The sequence below is a fragment of the Oncorhynchus keta genome, unplaced genomic scaffold (assembly GCF_023373465.1).
Source record: "Oncorhynchus keta strain PuntledgeMale-10-30-2019 unplaced genomic scaffold, Oket_V2 Un_contig_24509_pilon_pilon, whole genome shotgun sequence".
In the NCBI taxonomy this organism is placed as follows: Eukaryota; Metazoa; Chordata; class Actinopteri; order Salmoniformes; family Salmonidae; genus Oncorhynchus; species Oncorhynchus keta.
Window position 1 is genome coordinate 95,734 of NW_026283949.1, and position 18,935 is coordinate 114,668.

Sequence of the window (18,935 nt, forward strand, 5' to 3'; positions counted from 1 at the left end):
GGTTTGAGTGACAGATGGGCAGGGTTTGACCCAGGGTTTGAGTGACAGATGGGCAGGGTTTGACCACAGTGACAGATGGGCAGGGTTTGACCAGATGGGCAGATGGGCAGGGTTTGACCAGAGTGACAGAGTGACAGATGGGCAGGGTTTGACCACAGTGACAGATGGGCAGGGTTTGACCAGAGTGACAGATGGGCAGGGTTTGACCAGAGTGACAGATGGGCAGGACAGATGGGCAGGGTTTGACCAGAGTGACAGAGGGTTTGACCAGAGTGACAGATGGGCAGGGTTTGACCACAGTGACAGATGGGCAGGGTTTGACCAGAGTGACAGATGGGCAGGGTTTGACCACAGTGACAGATGGGCAGGGTTTGACCAGATGGGCAGTTTGACCAGAGTGACAGATGGGCAGGGTTTGACCAGCAGTGACAGATGGGCAGGGGTGACAGATGGGCAGGGTTTGACAGGGTTTGACCAGAGTGACAGATGGGCAGGGTTTGACCAGTGACAGATGGGCAGGGTTTGACCAGAGTGACAGATGGGCAGGGTTTGACCACAGTGACAGATGGGCAGGGTTTGACCACAGTGACAGAGATGGGACAGAGGGTTTGACAGTGACAGATGGGCAGGGTTTGACCAGAGTGACAGATGGGCAGGGTTTGACCAGAGTGACAGATGGGCAGGGTTTGACCAGAGTGACAGATGGGCAGGGTTTGACCAGAGTGACAGATGGGCAGGGTTTGACCACAGTGACAGATGGGCAGGGTTTGACCAGAGTGACAGATGGGCAGGGTTTGACCACAGTGACAGATGGGCAGGGTTTGACCACAGTGACAGATGGGCAGGGTTTGACCAGAGTGACAGATGGGCAGGGTTTGACCAGAGTGACAGATGGGCAGGGTTTGACCAGAGTGACAGATGGGCAGGGTTTGACCAGAGTGACAGATGGGCAGGGTTTGACCAGAGTGACAGATGGGCAGGGTTTGACCACAGTGACAGATGGGCAGGGTTTGACCAGAGTGACAGATGGGAAGGGTTTGACCACAGTGACAGATGGGATGGGACAGATGGGCAGGGTTTGGGTTTGACCACAGTGACAGATGGGCAGGGTTTGACCAGAGTGACAGATGGGCAGGGTTTGACCAGAGTGACAGATGGGCAGGGTTTGACCACAGTGACAGATGGGCAGGGTTTGACCACAGTGACAGATGGGCAGGGTTTGACCAGAGTGACAGATGGGCAGGGTTTGACCAGAGTGACAGATGGGCAGGGTTTGACCAGAGTGACAGATGGGCAGGGTTTGTACTATCCATTAGAATGTGTATGATCTCATAGTGCAATGACGTTTGATATTGACACTAATAATTAGGTCTATATGTAAAAGGTGTAAGTGTGATTTCTAATGTGTAGGGTTAATACCTGGCCAGGGTTTCTGGAGTGAGAGAGATAGTAGAGTTCGAGGATGGGGTTGTCTGGTACTCTCAGTCTGGCCTTCTCCCGGATCCCCACTGAGGCTGCTAGAGGCGTGGCTATCAACCTGGGGGACAACATACAGACGCAGTTAAATATATTGGACTTTACAATGGGGCAGAATGTTCAGATTTTTTCATTTTCAAAACTGGTAGAATTTTTACCTTGTAGGCACATGCAAGTTACCACAGGTGAGATTAACTACACGGCAAACGAGAATCATTGCCTCCAACTAAATTAACTTGAATAAACACACAGATGCACACACGCACAAACACAGTAGCAAAGCAGGCTAAATTGTAACTTAACATCTACTTCCCTGTAGCAACCTATAAAAGGGGCTTTTTTTGTTCAGCGAGCTCTCCTTTCAAACTGGTATCTGATGAGTAGGAATTCTATGGTGTAAGGAGACAGTGAGGTAGAGGTTTGAACTAAACATGGTTTAGTAGTATATAAACAACACGGAGTATGAGCTGGTTCTCTGGACACAGCATTGTCCTGGACTAGAAACCATTTCAATGGACAATCTCCATTGATCAAAATATAATATATTACAGTGATGTGAAAAAGTATTTGCTAATTTTCTCTACTTTCACATATTTTTTATACTGAATGTTACCAGATATTCAACCAAATCTTAATATTAGATAAAGGAACCCGAGTGAACAAATAACACAACAATTACATACTTATTTCATAAACAAAGTTATGCAACACCCAATGCCCTGTGTGTAAAGGTAAGGCCCCCTTAGACTCAATAACTGGTTGTGCCACTTTTAGCTGCAATGTGTGGCAGGTAGCCTAGTGGTTAGAGCATTGGGCCAGTAACTTAAAGGCTGCTGGTACGAATCCACAAGCCGACAAGGCTCTGTCAACGTGCCCTTGAGCAAGGCACTCGAACCTAATAGACCCATGACGTCCAAAAAGTGATACTTTTGACTCATCTGTCCATAGAGCATCCTTCCAAGAGTCTTGATGATCATCCAGGTGCTTCCAGGTGCTTTTTGGCAAACTTGAGTCAACTGGTTAGATGAGATGGGTCCCATTATGTCTGGAGAAAACCAAACACTGCATTCCACAGTAAGAACCTCATACCAACTGTCAAGCATGGTGTTGGTAGTGTGATGGTTTGGGGATGCTTTGCTGCCTCAGGAATCAGGTAGCTGGACGACTTGCCTTAATAGAAGAAGCCATGAATTGTGCTCTGTATCACAGAATTCTACAGAAGAATGTCAGGCCATCCGTCTGTGAGCTGAAGCTGAAGCACAGCTGGGTCATGCAGCAAGACAATGATCCAAAACACACAATCAAGTTTACATGAAAATGGCTAAAAAGCTATACATTTGAAGTTTTGGAATGGCCTGGCCAAAGTCCAGACCTAATCCCAATTGAGATGCTGTGGCAGGACTAGAAACAAGCAGTTCATGCTTGAAAACCCACAAATGTCGCTGAGTTAAAGCAGTCCTGCATGCAAGAGTGGGACAAAATTCCTCCACAGCGATGTGAGAGACTGATCAACAACTACAGGAAGTGTTTGCTTGCAGTCATCGCAGATAAAGGTGGCACAACCAGTATATTGAGTGCAAGGGGGAAATGACTTTTTTCACACAGGAGAATTGGGTGTTGGATAACTTTGTTAATTAAATAAATAAAATAAGAATCCATTTTTTTGTGCTATTTGTAAACTCAGGTTGCCTTTATCTAAAATTAGGTTTTGGTTGAAGATCTGATAACATTCAGTATCAAAAATCAGAAAGGAGGCCAATACTTTTTCACTGCACTGTACCTGCCATTTAGCAGACTTCTATCCAAAGCCACATACAGTCAAGTGAGCATACATTTTAGGTATGGCTGGTCCCGGGAATTAAACCCCCATCCTGGCAATGCAAGCGCCATGCTCTACTAACTGAGCCAGGACTACAGGAGAACATGTTTCTTAGTCAAGGCTTAATCTTTGTCTGGGAAACTGCCCCTATATGTTCAGCAAGCTCACCTTTCGAACAGGTATCTGACCAGTAGGAAGCCTATGGCGTAAGGCAACGTCACATAGAGGTCAGAGGCTTTAGCGTAGACACGCCCATCTCGGTCCTCTAGGTCCGCCCAGGTCAGGTTGACTGGCAGCCAGAAGCGGTCCCACCAGATCCAATCATATAGGGTGTCAATCATCCTAACGACACAGGGGTGGAAGAGGAGCGTTATGTTAGAAAACACATGTCAATAGGTATCACCATCCGTATAAGGTGTCAATCATCCTAACGACACAGGGGTGGAAGAGGAGCGTTATGTTAGAAAACACATGTCAATAGGTATCACGTTATCGAACAGAGGAGGCTGGTGAGGAGAGGACCCACCAGATCCACTCGTATAAGGTGTCAATCATCCTAACGACACAGGGGTGGAAGAGGAGCGTTATGTTAGAAAACACATGTCAATAGGTATCACGTTATCGAACAGAGGAGGCTGGTGAGGAGAGGACAGTTCATAGTAATGGCTGAAATGGTGTGAATGAAATGCTTCCAAAAACATGGAACAAGTGTTTGATACCATTCCATTTATTCCGTTCCAGCCATACTAAGCTCTCGTCTTCCGATTTAACGTGTCACCAGCCACCACTGTTATCAAGTGAGGCCTGATGAAGACCTAAAGTAAAGTGGAAACGATGTCGCCAATAAACCACATGGGAGCAAGATTGCAGTGTGCAGAGTCTCTTTCAATCATTGGCTGAATAGATGTTTTTATATCCAGCACCTCAAAGACATTGTTTACATTGTTTGCAAACATTGTACCATCTAAACCGCTGTGAAATATATTTTCAACATCCAAAAAACATAGTATTTTCAGCAGTTTGAACCTGGGGTACGAAATGCTAAGTAAAAAAACGTGAAAAGGAAACTTTGATTTGATTTTGATTTAAAGAGGGGAAACATAGAAATAGTGTACATGGAAATGCTTCAATGACAATGACAGATCTATAACTCCCATCTATATCTGAATTCTGTCAGGTTGAGCACAAAGCTATAGAATGACAGATCTATAACTCCCATCTATATCTGAATTCTGTCAGGTTGAGCACAAAGCTATAGAATGACAGATCTATAACTCCCATCTATATCTGAATTCTGTCAGGTTGAGCACAAAGCTATAGAATGACAGATCTATAACTCCCATCTATATCTGAATTCTGTCAGGTTGAGCACAAAGCTATAGAATGACAGATCTATAACTCCCATCTATATCTGAATTCGGTCAGGTTGAGCACAAAGCTATAGAATGACAGATCTATAACTCCCATCTATATCTGAATTCTGTCAGGTTGAGCACAAAGCTATAGAATGACAGATCTATAACTCCCATCTATATCTGAATTCTGTCAGGTTGAGCACAAAGCTATAGAATGACAGATCTATAACTCCCATCTATATCTGAATTCTGTCAGGTTGAGCACAAAGCTATAGAATGACAGATCTATAACTCCCATCTATATCTGAATTCTGTCCGGTTGAGCACAAAGCTATAGAATGACAGATCTATAACTCCCATCTATATCTGAATTCTGTCCGGTTGAGCACAAAGCTATAGAATGACAGATCTATAACTCCCATCTATATCTGAATTCTGTCCGGTTGAGCACAAAGCTATAGAATGACAGATCTATAACTCCCATCTATATCTGAATTCTGTCCGGTTGAGCACAAAGCTATAGAATGACAGATCTATAACTCCCATCTATATCTGAATTCTGTCAGGTTGAGCACAAAGCTATAGAATGACAGATCTATAACTTCCATTTATATCTGAATTCTGTCAGGTTGAGCACAAAGCTATAGAATGACAGATCTATAACTTCCATCTATATCTGAATTCTGTCAGGTTGAGCACAAAGCTATAGAATGCAGCTTTAACCATGTTTTGAAGCAATACAGTTTGTTTACAAGTACACTGTTTACAAACAACAGAGTAAAACAAACAAACTAATATTTTGGGTTCTGATGGGGTTAGGCAATTGAACTAAGCTGATAAGGCACCTATAAAAGTTATATTCTTCAAGGAACAATGTGTATATACTGTTCATTTATAAGTCCAAAAAATAGAAGTCCCAAATGGCAGATTGACCCTTAAAGATGGAATCTGCAGTAGAGGAAACAGAGCCACTGTCCGCCCCACGGCCGCTGTTATTGTGTGTTTTGTCAAAGAAGGTGAAGAGTGTATCAAAGTAAAATTTCAGTACACTATTCTGCTGTTCTATTGCCTGTGAAATGATGTCCAAGAGAAAAACGAATGTTGGTATTTGTTCTAATCTGGCAGACTGACATGGCAGTTAAACCAATAGGATTACAGTTAAGGGGTTGAACTTAGAATTGGGTAAAGTTTGCATTTGCATGTACTTTATTTATTAACCAGGAATTGCTCATGATATATTGTTCAGAAATCACTAGTTCCGGATATCAAGAGTGCATTAATTCACTATCAGTCAGATTTGATACCATTTTACAACATGAGTTGATGAGTTTGTTGGACACCAGTGCTGCAGGTCGTGTAGATAGTGTGGGTGTGTATAACCTAAGTCACTCCAGTCAAGTGCACATGCAGTTCTTTATTTCCAATACAAATATTGACACAACAGCCTTCACCTCTTTCTCAAGATGCTTCCCCACACCTTGTCCAACACACACGTCAGCATAGAAAACATCACTGGCAGCGGTAGTCAATGAAATCCAGGGCTGCAGCCTAGCAACATATATCCCAGTAAATCACAGACTAGACTTTTTTTCTTTGTCTTTTTTTCTAAACCAAGATCAACGCTGAAACGGATCACAACCCCTAGTGGTCAAGTCATGGTTCAAGAGTTATGGAGTTCTTTGAATCCCAGATGGCAGTGAGTTGACATATAGCAGGGTTCCCCCAATGGGGGGTTTTTATTTTTTATTTTATTTTATTTCACCTTTATTTAACCAGGTAGGCTAGTTGAGAACAAGTTCTCATTTGCAACTGCGACCTGGCCAAGATAAAGCATAGCAGTGTGAACAGACAACACAGAGTTACACATGGAGTAAACAATTAGCAAGTCAATAACACAGTAGGAAAAAATGGGCAGTCTATATACAATGTGTGCAAAAGGCATGAGGAGGTAGGCGAATAATACAATTTTGCAGATTAACACTGGAGTGATAAATTATCAGATGGGCATGTACAGGTAGAGATATTGGTGTGCAAAAGAGCAGAAAAGTAAATAAATAAAAACAGTATAAAAACAGTATGGGAATGAGGTAGGTGAAAAAGGGTGAGCTATTTACCTATAGACTATGTACAGCTGCAGCGATCGGTTAGCTGCTCGGATAGCTGATGTTTGAAGTTGGAGAGGGAGATAAAAGTCTCCAACTTCAGCGATTTTTCAATTCGTTCCAGTCACAGGCAGCAGAGTACTGGAACGAAAGGCGGCCAAATGAGGTGTTGGCTTTAGGGATGATCAGTGAGATACACCTGCTGGAGCGCGTGCTACGGATGGGTGTTGCCATCGTGACCAGTGAACTGAGATAAGGCGGAGCTTTACCTAGCATGGACTTGTAGATGACCTGGAGCCAGTGGGTCTGGCGACGAATATGTAGTGAGGGCCAGCCGACTAGAGCATACAAGTCGCAGTGGTGGGTGGTATAAGGTGCTTTAGTGACAAAACGGATGGCACTGTGATAGACTGCATCCAGTTTGCTGAGTAGAGTGTTGGAAGCCATTTTGTAGATGACATCGCCGAAGTCGAGGATCGGTAGGATAGTCAGTTTTACTAGGGTAAGCTTGGCAGCGTGAGTGAAGGAGGCTTTGTTGCGGAATAGAAAGCCGACTCTGGATTTGATTTTTGATTGGAGATGTTTGATGTGAGTCTGGAAGGAGAGTTTGCAGTCTAGCCAGACACCTAGGTACTTATAGATGTCCAAATATTCAAGGTTGGAACCATCCAGGGTGGTGATGCTAGTCGGGCATGCGGGTGCAGGCAGCGATCGGTTGAAAAGCATGCATTTGGTTTTACTCGCGTTTAAGAGCAGTTGGAGGCCACGGAAGGAGTGCTGTATGGCATTGAAGCTCGTTTGGAGGTTGGATAGCACAGTGTCCAATGACGGGCCGAAAGTATATAGAATGGTGTCGTCTGCGTAGAGGTGGATCAGGGAATCGCCCGCAGCAAGAGCAACATCATTGATATATACAGAGAAAAGAGTCGGCCCGAGAATTGAACCCTGTGGAACCCCCATAGAGACTGCCAGAGGACCGGACAGCATGCCCTCTGATTTGACACACTGAACTCTGTCTGCAAAGTAATTGGTGAACCAGGCAAGGCAGTCATCTGAAAAACCGAGGCTGTTGAGTCTGCCGATAAGAATTTGGTGATTGACAGAGTCGAAAGCCTTGGCGAGGTCGATGAAGACGGCTGCACAGTACTGTCTTTTATCGATGGCGGTTATGATATCATTTAGTACCTTGAGTGTGGCTGAGGTGCACCCGTGACCGGCTCGGAAACCAGATTGCACAGCGGAGAAGGTACGGTGGGATTCGAGATGGTCAGTGACCTGTTTGTTGACTTGGCTTTCGAAGACCTTAGATAGGCAGGGCAGGATGGATATAGGTCTATAGCAGTTTGGGTCCAGGGTGTCTCACCCTTTGAAGAGGGGGATGACTGCGGCAGCTTTCCAATCCTTGGGGATCTCAGACGATTTATTAGGCCCCCCCAAGCCCCCCAAGTGTTCAGCCCAATTATTTATTTATTGTTGGACATAAGACTGTAAAAACAGCATGAAATCATCTCCAAGTGATTTTAATGTTGTAAATGTGTTCCCAAGTATTCCCACGCCTGGTAGAGCCGTGGCGTATAGAAACGTAAGGAAGGGTTGAAATGATGTCTTAGTCACATATTATATCGGTTTGGGCTTCTTGCGGTCAATTTGGAGTCTACACCCCAACCATCCACTCAAGGAAGTAATCATTCCTAGGCTGAATCTAGTTGATAATCCCTAACGTACAGACTGATTCATGTGAAGGGAAAACAAACTACTCGTGAATAATGTCAACAATATCAATAGGGGGCCTCTATGGCCCTGGGCAGATTCTGATGACACACACACACGCCCCTAAACGAGTGCAGACTATTTACTCTTCTTGTCATTTAGTCTTTCACACTGATGTGTGTGTGTGTGTGTGTGTGTGTGTGTGTGTGTGTGTGTGTGTGTGTGTGTGTGTGTGTGTGTGTGTGTGTGTGTGTGTGTGACATGCTCACATTTGTGTGTGAGACTCGTTGCCCCCATGGGGTCCATTTTGATGACATCACTGCTGATGTCAGCACATCCCAGGGCTCTCTGCAGTGTTCTGTATAGTCAGTGTGTAACTCAGCACATCCCAGGGCTCTCTGCAGTGTTCTGTATAGTCAGTGTGTAACTCAGCACATCCCAGGGCTCTCTGCAGTGTTCTGTATAGTCAGTGTGTAACTCAGCACATCCCAGGGCTCTCTGCAGTGTTCTGTATAGTCAGTGTGTAACTCAGCACATCCCAGGGCTCTCTGCAGTGTTCTGTATAGTCAGTGTGTAACTCAGCACATCCCAGGGCTCTCTGCAGTGTTCTGTATAGTCAGTGTGTAACTCAGCACATCCCAGGGCTCTCTGCAGTGTTCTGTATAGTCAGTGTGTAACTCAGCACATCCCAGGGCTCTCTGCAGTGTTCTGTATAGTCAGTGTGTAACTCAGCACATCCCAGGGCTCTCTGCAGTGTTCTGTATAGTCAGTGTGTAACTCAGCACATTTCACTGCCCTGAAAAAACATAACAACAACGCCACATCACAATGACTTTGCGGAGACAATGGAATCACCAACCAAACACATCTACAGGTCGAAATGGAACAACAAAACAACATTTTAACCACAGAAATTGAATACTAGTTATATTGCTGTGGTCTGATGGGCAATGTCTTTTCTAGTAATTCTGTGTCTATGCGTTTAACCTTATCTTGCACTGATTACACATCTGTGACGCAATTGCATTACGATTTAAAGATAATATCGTGGCGCCAAGCATATTACAAACTGGCACTACCTCGCCTGAGTACCGGTATGTTTGTTTTACTACAACAGATACAAACTACCTATCTATCAAGTACCTGTCTATCAACACCTGAACAGCAATAAGTCCAACTGACCTGTGTTAGTATGCCACTGAGAGAACATTCTGGAATGGCAGTGTGCAATATGTATGGTGTATGTTGCTGTATGAGATGAGTTCAATGTGTATGACATGGGTAATATTCAATGTAGGGTAGGTATTATGTTGAGGATGTAATGTACAGTGTTTATCATGTTTACAGCAGTACTGTGTGTCTAAGACAATTTTCACCTGGGGGAACATTACAGTTTATCCTATACTAGCAGCCATGCTAGACAACCTAGTCACGTCGGACTAGTCCATAGAGCGATGGGCAGTGTGTATTAGCGGTAGAACACAGCCGATAAGGAAGGCCTTTTGCATTGTTAGCGTTCTGCTGAAGATCATCTTGGGATTCAGACATTCAGTCAGTGACGAACATGACAAACCACACTCTGTCTGCATGTTGTATGTTTCCTTCTCTTTCTCCTCTCCCTCCCTGGTCTCTCTGTTTCTTTCTCTCTCCCACTGGTATCTGTCCATCTCTTTCTCTCCTCTGACTCTCTCTCTCCCTGGTCTCTCTCTCTCCATCCCACATACAGGGGCACAGGGTTCAACTGTACTGGTATCGTACTTTTTCATCAACTTTCTCAAGCCTGATAAATGTTTGTCGGTAGGGAAGCATACCAGAACTAGGGAGTGATTTATTGTCTTTGACGTGCATGAAGAGATAAAATACATACATCACGCAAAAGAGGTTTGCAGAATATGACTGAGTGGGAAAGACGTTATACTTGTATAGAGACATGATTAAGACAGAACCTACAACAGACTGTATGCTCAACTCACATAGTATTTTAATGATTGAAAAAACAATGGCTCCAATGTATCAAAGATGATCTTTAGATTTTAACCCTGAAAATGACTGTTCAGTCCAAAACTTACAACTAAGTGCAGAATAGGAGGCCAAAAGGTGAAAGGGAGGATAAATAGTGTTTTCCTCATTCCACACACACACACACACACACACACACACACACACACACACACACACACACACACACACACACACACACACACACACACACACACACACACACACACACACACACACACACACACCACTAGATATCCCAAAGAACTGTGACAGGCATTGTTAACTGTAAAGCAATCCGTTTCCATGAGTACATGCTCTCCAAACACAAACATCTTTAGAGTAGAGTAAAACCAGTCAAGATTCATCTTAAAACTCTGATTACATTTGGAGATTTTTTACAGTTCCATTTAAACCAAAATGGTAATTACACTTCACTGGTTGAATGCTGATGACTTCACGTGGGTGATCCAGCTAAAGTGCCAGAGATCCATCATAGTTTAAGTTACAAAACTATAAATCAATCAACCTCGAGAGCGTTCAGAAAACCTTAGGTGGAGAATCTCTACACACTCACTGACCTACTAAGAAAACAGAGGGTCTATTCAGTCTAATCCTAACATGTAAGATAAAGCTTAGCTCCTCTAACAGGGGGACATGCTCACCTGAAAGAGACAATTTAACATCAACCTCACTCATACAACTCCCACCGGTTGCTTGGGACAGACTCGAGTTGAAACCCGCTCCTCCGTTAAAGAGGACAGGTGGAAAACAACAGAAAAGCAGCGATAGCTATTGACATCCCAGGTAGAGGACCCCAGACAACACTCCTACAGCACATTCCCTGAAACCATCCAATGAATCCAAGGTCGTAGGGAAACAGAATATACCACAAGGCTTCCCACCGTTCCACCCTCAGTAGGGAAACAGAATATACCACAAGGCTTCCCACCGTTCCACCCTCAGTAGGGAAACAGAATATACCACAAGGCTTCCCACCGTTCCACCCTCAGTAGGGAAACAGAATATACCACAAGGCTTCCCACCGTTCCACCCTCAGTAGGGAAACAGAATATACCACAAGGCTTCCCACCGTTCCACCCTCAGTAGGGAAACAGAATATACCACAAGGCTGCCCACCGTTCCACCCTCAGTAGGGAAACAGAATATACCACAAGGCTTCCCACCGTTCCACCCTCAGTAGGGAAACAGAATATACCACAAGGCTTCCCACCGTTCCACCCTCAGTAGGGAAACAGAATATACCACAAGGCTTCCCACCGTTCCACCCTCAGTAGGGAAACAGAATATACCACAAGGCTTCCCACCGTTCCACCCTCAGTAGGGAAACAGAATATACCACAAGGCTTCCCACCGTTCCACCCTCAGTAGGGAAACAGAATATACCACAAGGCTTCCCACCGTTCCACCCTCAGTAGGGAAACAGAATATACCACAAGGCTTCCCACCGTTCCACCCTCAGTAGGGAAACAGAATATACCACAAGGCTTCCCACCGTTCCACCCTCAGTAGGGAAACAGAATATACCACAAGGCTTCCCACCGTTCCACCCTCAGTAGGGAAACAGAATATACCACAAGGCTTCCCACCGTTCCACCCTCAGTAGGGAAACAGAATATACCACAAGGCTTCCCACCGTTCCACCCTCAGTAGGGAAACAGAATATACCACAAGGCTGCCCACCGTTCCACCCTCAGTAGGGAAACAGAATATACCACAAGGCTTCCCACCGTTCCACCCTCAGTAGGGAAACAGAATATACCACAAGGCTTCCCACCGTTCCACCCTCAGTAGGGAAACAGAATATACCACAAGGCTTCCCACCGTTCCACCCTCAGTAGGGAAACAGAATATACCACAAGGCTGCCCACCGTTCCACCCTCAGTAGGGAAACAGAATATACCACAAGGCTTCCCACCGTTCCACCCTCAGTAGGGAAACAGAATATACCACAAGGCTTCCCACCGTTCCACCCTCAGTAGGGAAACAGAATATACCACAAGGCTTCCCACCGTTCCACCCTCAGTAGGGAAACAGAATATACCACAAGGCTTCCCACCGTTCCACCCTCAGTAGGGAAACAGAATATACCACAAGGCTTCCCACCGTTCCACCCTCAGTAGGGAAACAGAATATACCACAAGGCTTCCCACCGTTCCACCCTCAGTAGGGAAACAGAATATACCACAAGGCTTCCCACCGTTCCACCCTCAGTAGGGAAACAGAATATACCACAAGGCTTCCTTACCGTTCCACCCTCAGTAGGGAAACAGAATATACCACAAGGCTTCCCACCGTTCCACCCTCAGTAGGGAAACAGAATATACCACAAGGCTTCCCACCGTTCCACCCTCAGTAGGGAAACAGAATATACCACAAGGCTTCCCACCGTTCCACCCTCAGTAGCGAAACAGAATATACCACAAGGCTTCCCACCGTTCCACCCTCAGTAGGGAAACAGAATATACCACAAGGCTTCCCACCGTTCCACCCTCAGTAGGGAAACAGAATATACCACAAGGCTTCCCACCGTTCCACCCTCAGTAGGGAAACAGAATATACCACAAGGCTTCCCACCGTTCCACCCTCAGTAGGGAAACAGAATATACCACAAGGCTTCCCACCGTTCCACCCTCAGTAGGGAAACAGAATATACCACAAGGCTTCCCACCGTTCCACCCTCAGTAGGGAAACAGAATATACCACAAGGCTTCCCACCGTTCCACCCTCAGTAGGGAAACAGAATATACCACAAGGCTGCCCACCGTTCCACCCTCAGTAGGGAAACAGAATATACCACAAGGCTGCCCACCGTTCCACCCTCAGTAGGGAAACAGAATATACCACAAGGCTGCCCACCGTTCCACCCTCAGTAGGGAAACAGAATATACCACAAGGCTGCCCACCGTTCCACCCTCAGTAGGGAAACAGAATATACCACAAGGCTGCCCACCGTTCCACCCTCAGTAGGGAAACAGAATATACCACAAGGCTGCCCACCGTTCCACCCTCAGTAGGGAAACAGAATATACCACAAGGCTTCCCACCGTTCCACCCTCAGTAGGGAAACAGAATATACCACAAGGCTGCCCACCGTTCCACCCTCAGTAGGGAAACAGAATATACCACAAGGCTGCCCACCGTTCCACCCTCAATATGCAAACCAGGTAAGGTAGGTCCTGTCCTCACCCTCAGTAGGGAAACAGAATATACCACAAGGCTGCCCACCGTTCCACCCTCAATATGCAAACCAGGTAAGGTAGGTCCTGTCCTCACCCTCAGTAGGGAAACAGAATATACCACAAGGCTGCCCACCGTTCCACCCTCAATATGCAAACCAGGTAAGGTAGGTCCTGTCCTCACCCTCAGTAGGGAAACCAGGTAAGGTAGGTCCTGTCCTCACCCTCAGTAGGGAAACCAGGTAAGGTAGGTCCTGTCCTCACCCTCAGTAGGGAAACCAGGTAAGGTAGGTCCTGTCCTCACTAGAGCTGTAGATGTAATGTTGACTGTGGGAAACAAACAGGCGTGACAGTCCCTCCATTCAGTAGGCAGGCTCTCTCTCCCTCGCTCTCTCTCCCTCGCTCTCTCTCCCTCGCTCTCTCTCCCTCGCTCTCTCTCCCTCGCTCTCTCTCCCTCGCTCTCTCTCCCTCGCTCTCTCTCCCTCGCTCTCTCCCTCGCTACCTCTCCCTCGCTCTCTCTCCCTCGCTCTCTCTCCCTCGCTCTCTCTCCCTCGCTCTCTCTCCCTCGCTCTCTCTCCCTCGCTCTCTCTCCCTCGCTCTCTCTCCCTCGCTCTCTCAGAGAGCTACCTCTCCCTCGCACCTCTCCCTCGCTCTCTCTCCCTCGCTCTCTCTCAGAGCTCTCTCTCAGACTACCTCTCCCTCGCTCTCTCTCCCACACCTCTCTCCCACGCTAGAGATATAGACTCCCTCGCTACCTCTCCCTGTCTTTGTTTGACATTCTTTAAAGGGTCACACCCAGCTCCGGCACAATTGGACAGGAGTTTTTTCCTTCCCCTCCAGGTACGTTGTCGTAGAGGGACGATAATGGAGAAGTGTCACGATTCAATACACACACAGAGAGATAAACAGACAGACACACACACAGAGAGATAAACAGACAGACACACACACACACACACAGATAAACAGACAGACACACGAACAGAGAGATAGAGAGAGAGGCACACACCTGAACACACACACAGAGATATAGACAGACACACAGAGATATAGACAGACACACAGAGATATAGACAGACACACAGAGATAGAGAGAGGCACACACCTGAACACACACACAGAGATATAGACAGACACACAGAGATATAGACAGACACACAGAGATAGAGAGAGGCACACAGAGATATAGACAGACACACAGAGATATAGACAGACACACAGAGATATAGACAGACACACAGAGATATAGACAGACACACAGAGATAGAGAGAGGCACACACCTGAACACACACACACACAGAGATATAGACAGACACACAGAGAGATAGAGAGAGAGGCACACACCTGAACACACACACACAGAGATATAGACAGACACACAGAGAGATAGAGAGAGAGGCACACACCTGAACACACACACAGATATAGACAGACACACAGAGAGATAGAGAGAGAGGCACACACCTGAACACAAACACACAGAGATATAGACAGACACACAGAGAGATAGAGAGAGAGGCACACACCTGAACACACACACACAGAGATATAGACAGACACACAGAGAGATAGAGAGAGAGGCACACACCTGAACACACACACACAGAGATATAGACAGACACACAGAGAGATAGAGAGAGAGGCACACACCTGAACACACACACACAGAGAGATAGACAGACACACAGAGAGATAGAGAGAGAGGCACACACCTGAACACACACACACAGAGATATAGACAGACACACAGAGAGATAGAGAGAGAGGCACACACCTGAACACACACACACAGAGATATAGACAGACACACAGAGAGATAGAGAGAGAGGCACACACCTGAACACACACACACAGAGATATAGACAGACACACAGAGAGATAGAGAGAGAGGCACACACCTGAACACACACACACAGAGATATAGACAGACACACAGAGAGATAGACAGACACACAGAGATATAGACAGACACACAGAGATAGAGAGAGGCACACACCTGAACACACACACACACAGAGATATAGACAGACACACAGAGATATAGACAGACACACAGAGAAGAGAGACACACACAGAGATATAGACAGACACACAGAGAGATAGACAGACACACAGAGACCTAGACAGACACACAGAGATATAGACAGACACACAGAGAGATAGAGAGAGGCACACACCTGAACACACACACACAGAGATATAGACAGACACACAGAGAGATAGAGAGAGAGGCACACACCTGAACACACACACACAGAGATATAGACAGACACACAGAGAGATAGAGAGAGAGGCACACACCTGAACACACACACAGAGATATAGACAGACACACAGAGAGATAGAGAGAGAGGCACACACCTGAACACACACACACAGAGATATAGACAGACACACAGAGAGATAGAGAGAGAGGCACACACCTGAACACACACACACAGAGATATAGACAGACACACAGAGAGATAGAGAGAGAGGCACACACCTGAACACACACACACACAGAGATATAGACAGACACACAGAGAGATAGAGAGAGAGGCACACACCTGAACACACACACACAGAGATATAGACAGACACACAGAGAGATAGAGAGAGAGGCACACACCTGAACACACACACACAGAGATATAGACAGACACACAGAGAGATAGAGAGAGAGGCACACACCTGAACACACACACACAGAGATATAGACAGACACACAGAGAGATAGAGAGAGAGGCACACACCTGAACACACACACACAGAGATATAGACAGACACACAGAGAGATAGAGAGAGAGGCACACACCTGAACACACACACACAGAGAGATAGAGAGAGAGGCACACACCTGAACACACACACACAGAGATATAGACAGACACACAGAGAGATAGAGAGAGAGGCACACACCTGAACACACACACACAGAGATATAGACAGACACACAGAGAGATAGAGAGAGAGGCACACACCTGAACACACACACACACAGATATAGACAGACACAGAGAGATAGAGAGAGAGGCACACACCTGAACACACACACACAGAGATATAGACAGACACACAGAGAGATAGAGAGAGAGGCACACACCTGAACACACACACACAGAGATATAGACAGACACACAGAGAGATAGAGAGAGAGGCACACACCTGAACACACACACACAGAGATATAGACAGACACACAGAGATAGAGAGAGAGGCACACACCTGAACACACACACACAGAGATATAGACAGACACACAGAGAGATAGAGAGAGAGGCACACACCTGAACACACACACACAGAGAGATAGAGAGAGAGGCACACACCTGAACACACACACACACAGATATAGACAGACACACAGAGAGATAGAGACAGAGGCACACACCTGAACACACACACACAGAGATATAGACAGACACACAGAGAGATAGAGAGAGAGGCACACACCTGAACACACACACACACAGATATAGACAGACACACAGAGATAGAGAGAGAGAGGCACACACCTGAACACACACACACAGAGAGATAGAGAGAGAGGCACACTAACCCCGCTACCTGCAGTCAAAGGTGCACTCAGGTGATAATCTGTGGATTGTTTGCATTGTTCTCCAGATAAAGCAGACAGGAGAATAGGAGCTACTCCTCCACACAATAGTCCCTCTGGTAAAACATAGAACGAGGTGAAAACAGAAGTAAGGAGATCAACAGAGACAGGTGGGAAAAATAGTGACGTTTGGATGGACCGAAGGGAGGGAACCAAAACAAAACATATAGTTGAAAGAGGTGTGTGTTTACTTACGATGGTCATGCAAACAGGATGTGTTGCTTTTGGAACGTCTTTATGATTCAAATGTAGTTAGAAATGAAAGGAAGTGGTCATCATAACCATCCCTTCATAAACAATGCTTACCTTAAGTTATCCAACCACAAGGTCCCCAAAAAGAGCATCCCTTCATAAACAATGCTTACCTTAAGTTATCCAACCACAAGGTCCCCAAAAAGAGCATCCCTTCATAAACAATGATTACCTTACGTTATCCAACCACAAGGTCCCCAAAAAGAGCATCCCTTCATAAACAGTGCTTACCTTAAGTTATCCAACCACAAGGTCCCCAAAAAGAGCATCCCTTCATAAACAGTGCTTACACAGAGAGTTATCCAACCACAAGGTCCCCAAAAAGAGCATCCCTTCATAAACAGTGCTTACCAAGTTATCCAACCACAAGGTCCCCAAAAAGAGCATCCCTTCATAAACAATGCTTACCAGAGTTATCCAACCACAAGGTCCCCAAAAAGAGCATCCCTTCATAAACAATGCTTACCTTACGTTATCCAACCACAAGGTCCCCAAAAAGAGCATCCCTTCATAAACAGTGCTTACCTTAAGTTATCCAACCACAAGGTCCCCAAAAAGAGCATCCCTTCATAAACAATGCTTACCTTACGTTATCCAACCACAAGGTCCCCAAAAAGAGCATCCCTTCATAAACAGTGCTTACCTTAAGTTATCCAACCACAAGGTCCCCAAAAAGAGCATCCCTTCACAAACAATGCTTACCTTAAGTTATCCAACCACAAGGTCCCCAAAAAGAGCATCCCTTCATAAACAATGCTTACCTTACGTTATCCAACCACAAGGTCCCCAAAAAGAGCATCCCTTCATAAACAATGCTTACCTTACGTTATCCAAACAGGAGGTCCCCAAAAAGAGCATCCCTTCATAAACAATGCTTACCTTAAGTTATCCAACCACAAGGTCCCCAAAAAGAGCATCCCTTCATAAACAATGCTTACCTTACGTTATCCAACCACAAGGTCCCCAAAAAGAGCATCCCTTCATAAACAATGCTTACCTTAAGTTATCCAACCACAAGGTCCCCAAAAAGAGCATCCCTTCACAAACAATGCTTACCTTAAGTTATCCAACCACAAGGTCCCCAAAAAGAGCATCCCTTCATAAACAATGCTTACCTTACGTTATCCAACCACAAGGTCCCCAAAAAGAGCATCCCTTCATAAACAATGCTTACCTTACGTTATCCAACCACAAGGTCCCCAAAAAGAGCATCCCTTCATAAACAATGCTTACCTTACGTTATCCAACCACAAGGTCCCCAAAAAGAGCATCCCTTCATAAACAATGCTTACCTTACGTTATCCAACCACAAGGTCCCCAAAAAGAGCATCCCTTCACAAACAGGATGCCATGAAAATGTTTAGTATTAAAATATACATTAAAGAAATCTAGAAGCCGCTGTTATTCCATCCTGATTCCAGGAA

General features: G+C 45.6%; 1 protein-coding gene across 50 annotated transcripts in view; it reads right to left on the reverse strand.

The window, feature by feature from the left end:
* Window positions 1–14,135, reverse strand: part of LOC118375141 (ceramide synthase 2-like) — a 33,657-nt gene extending 19,522 nt beyond the window's left edge. For all 50 annotated transcript variants that reach the window (XM_052505697.1, XM_052505696.1, XM_052505695.1 and 47 more), the window contains exons 1-3: window positions 13,845–14,135; window positions 3,464–3,637; window positions 1,420–1,537 (exon numbers count right to left, since the gene is read on the reverse strand). In XM_052505697.1, coding sequence (XP_052361657.1) covers window positions 1,420–1,537; window positions 3,464–3,636 — 291 coding nt within the window. In that variant the 5' untranslated portion in view covers window position 3,637; window positions 13,845–14,135. The remainder of the gene's footprint in view (window positions 1–1,419; window positions 1,538–3,463; window positions 3,638–13,844) is intronic.
* Between the last annotated feature and the right edge of the window lie 4,800 nt (window positions 14,136–18,935).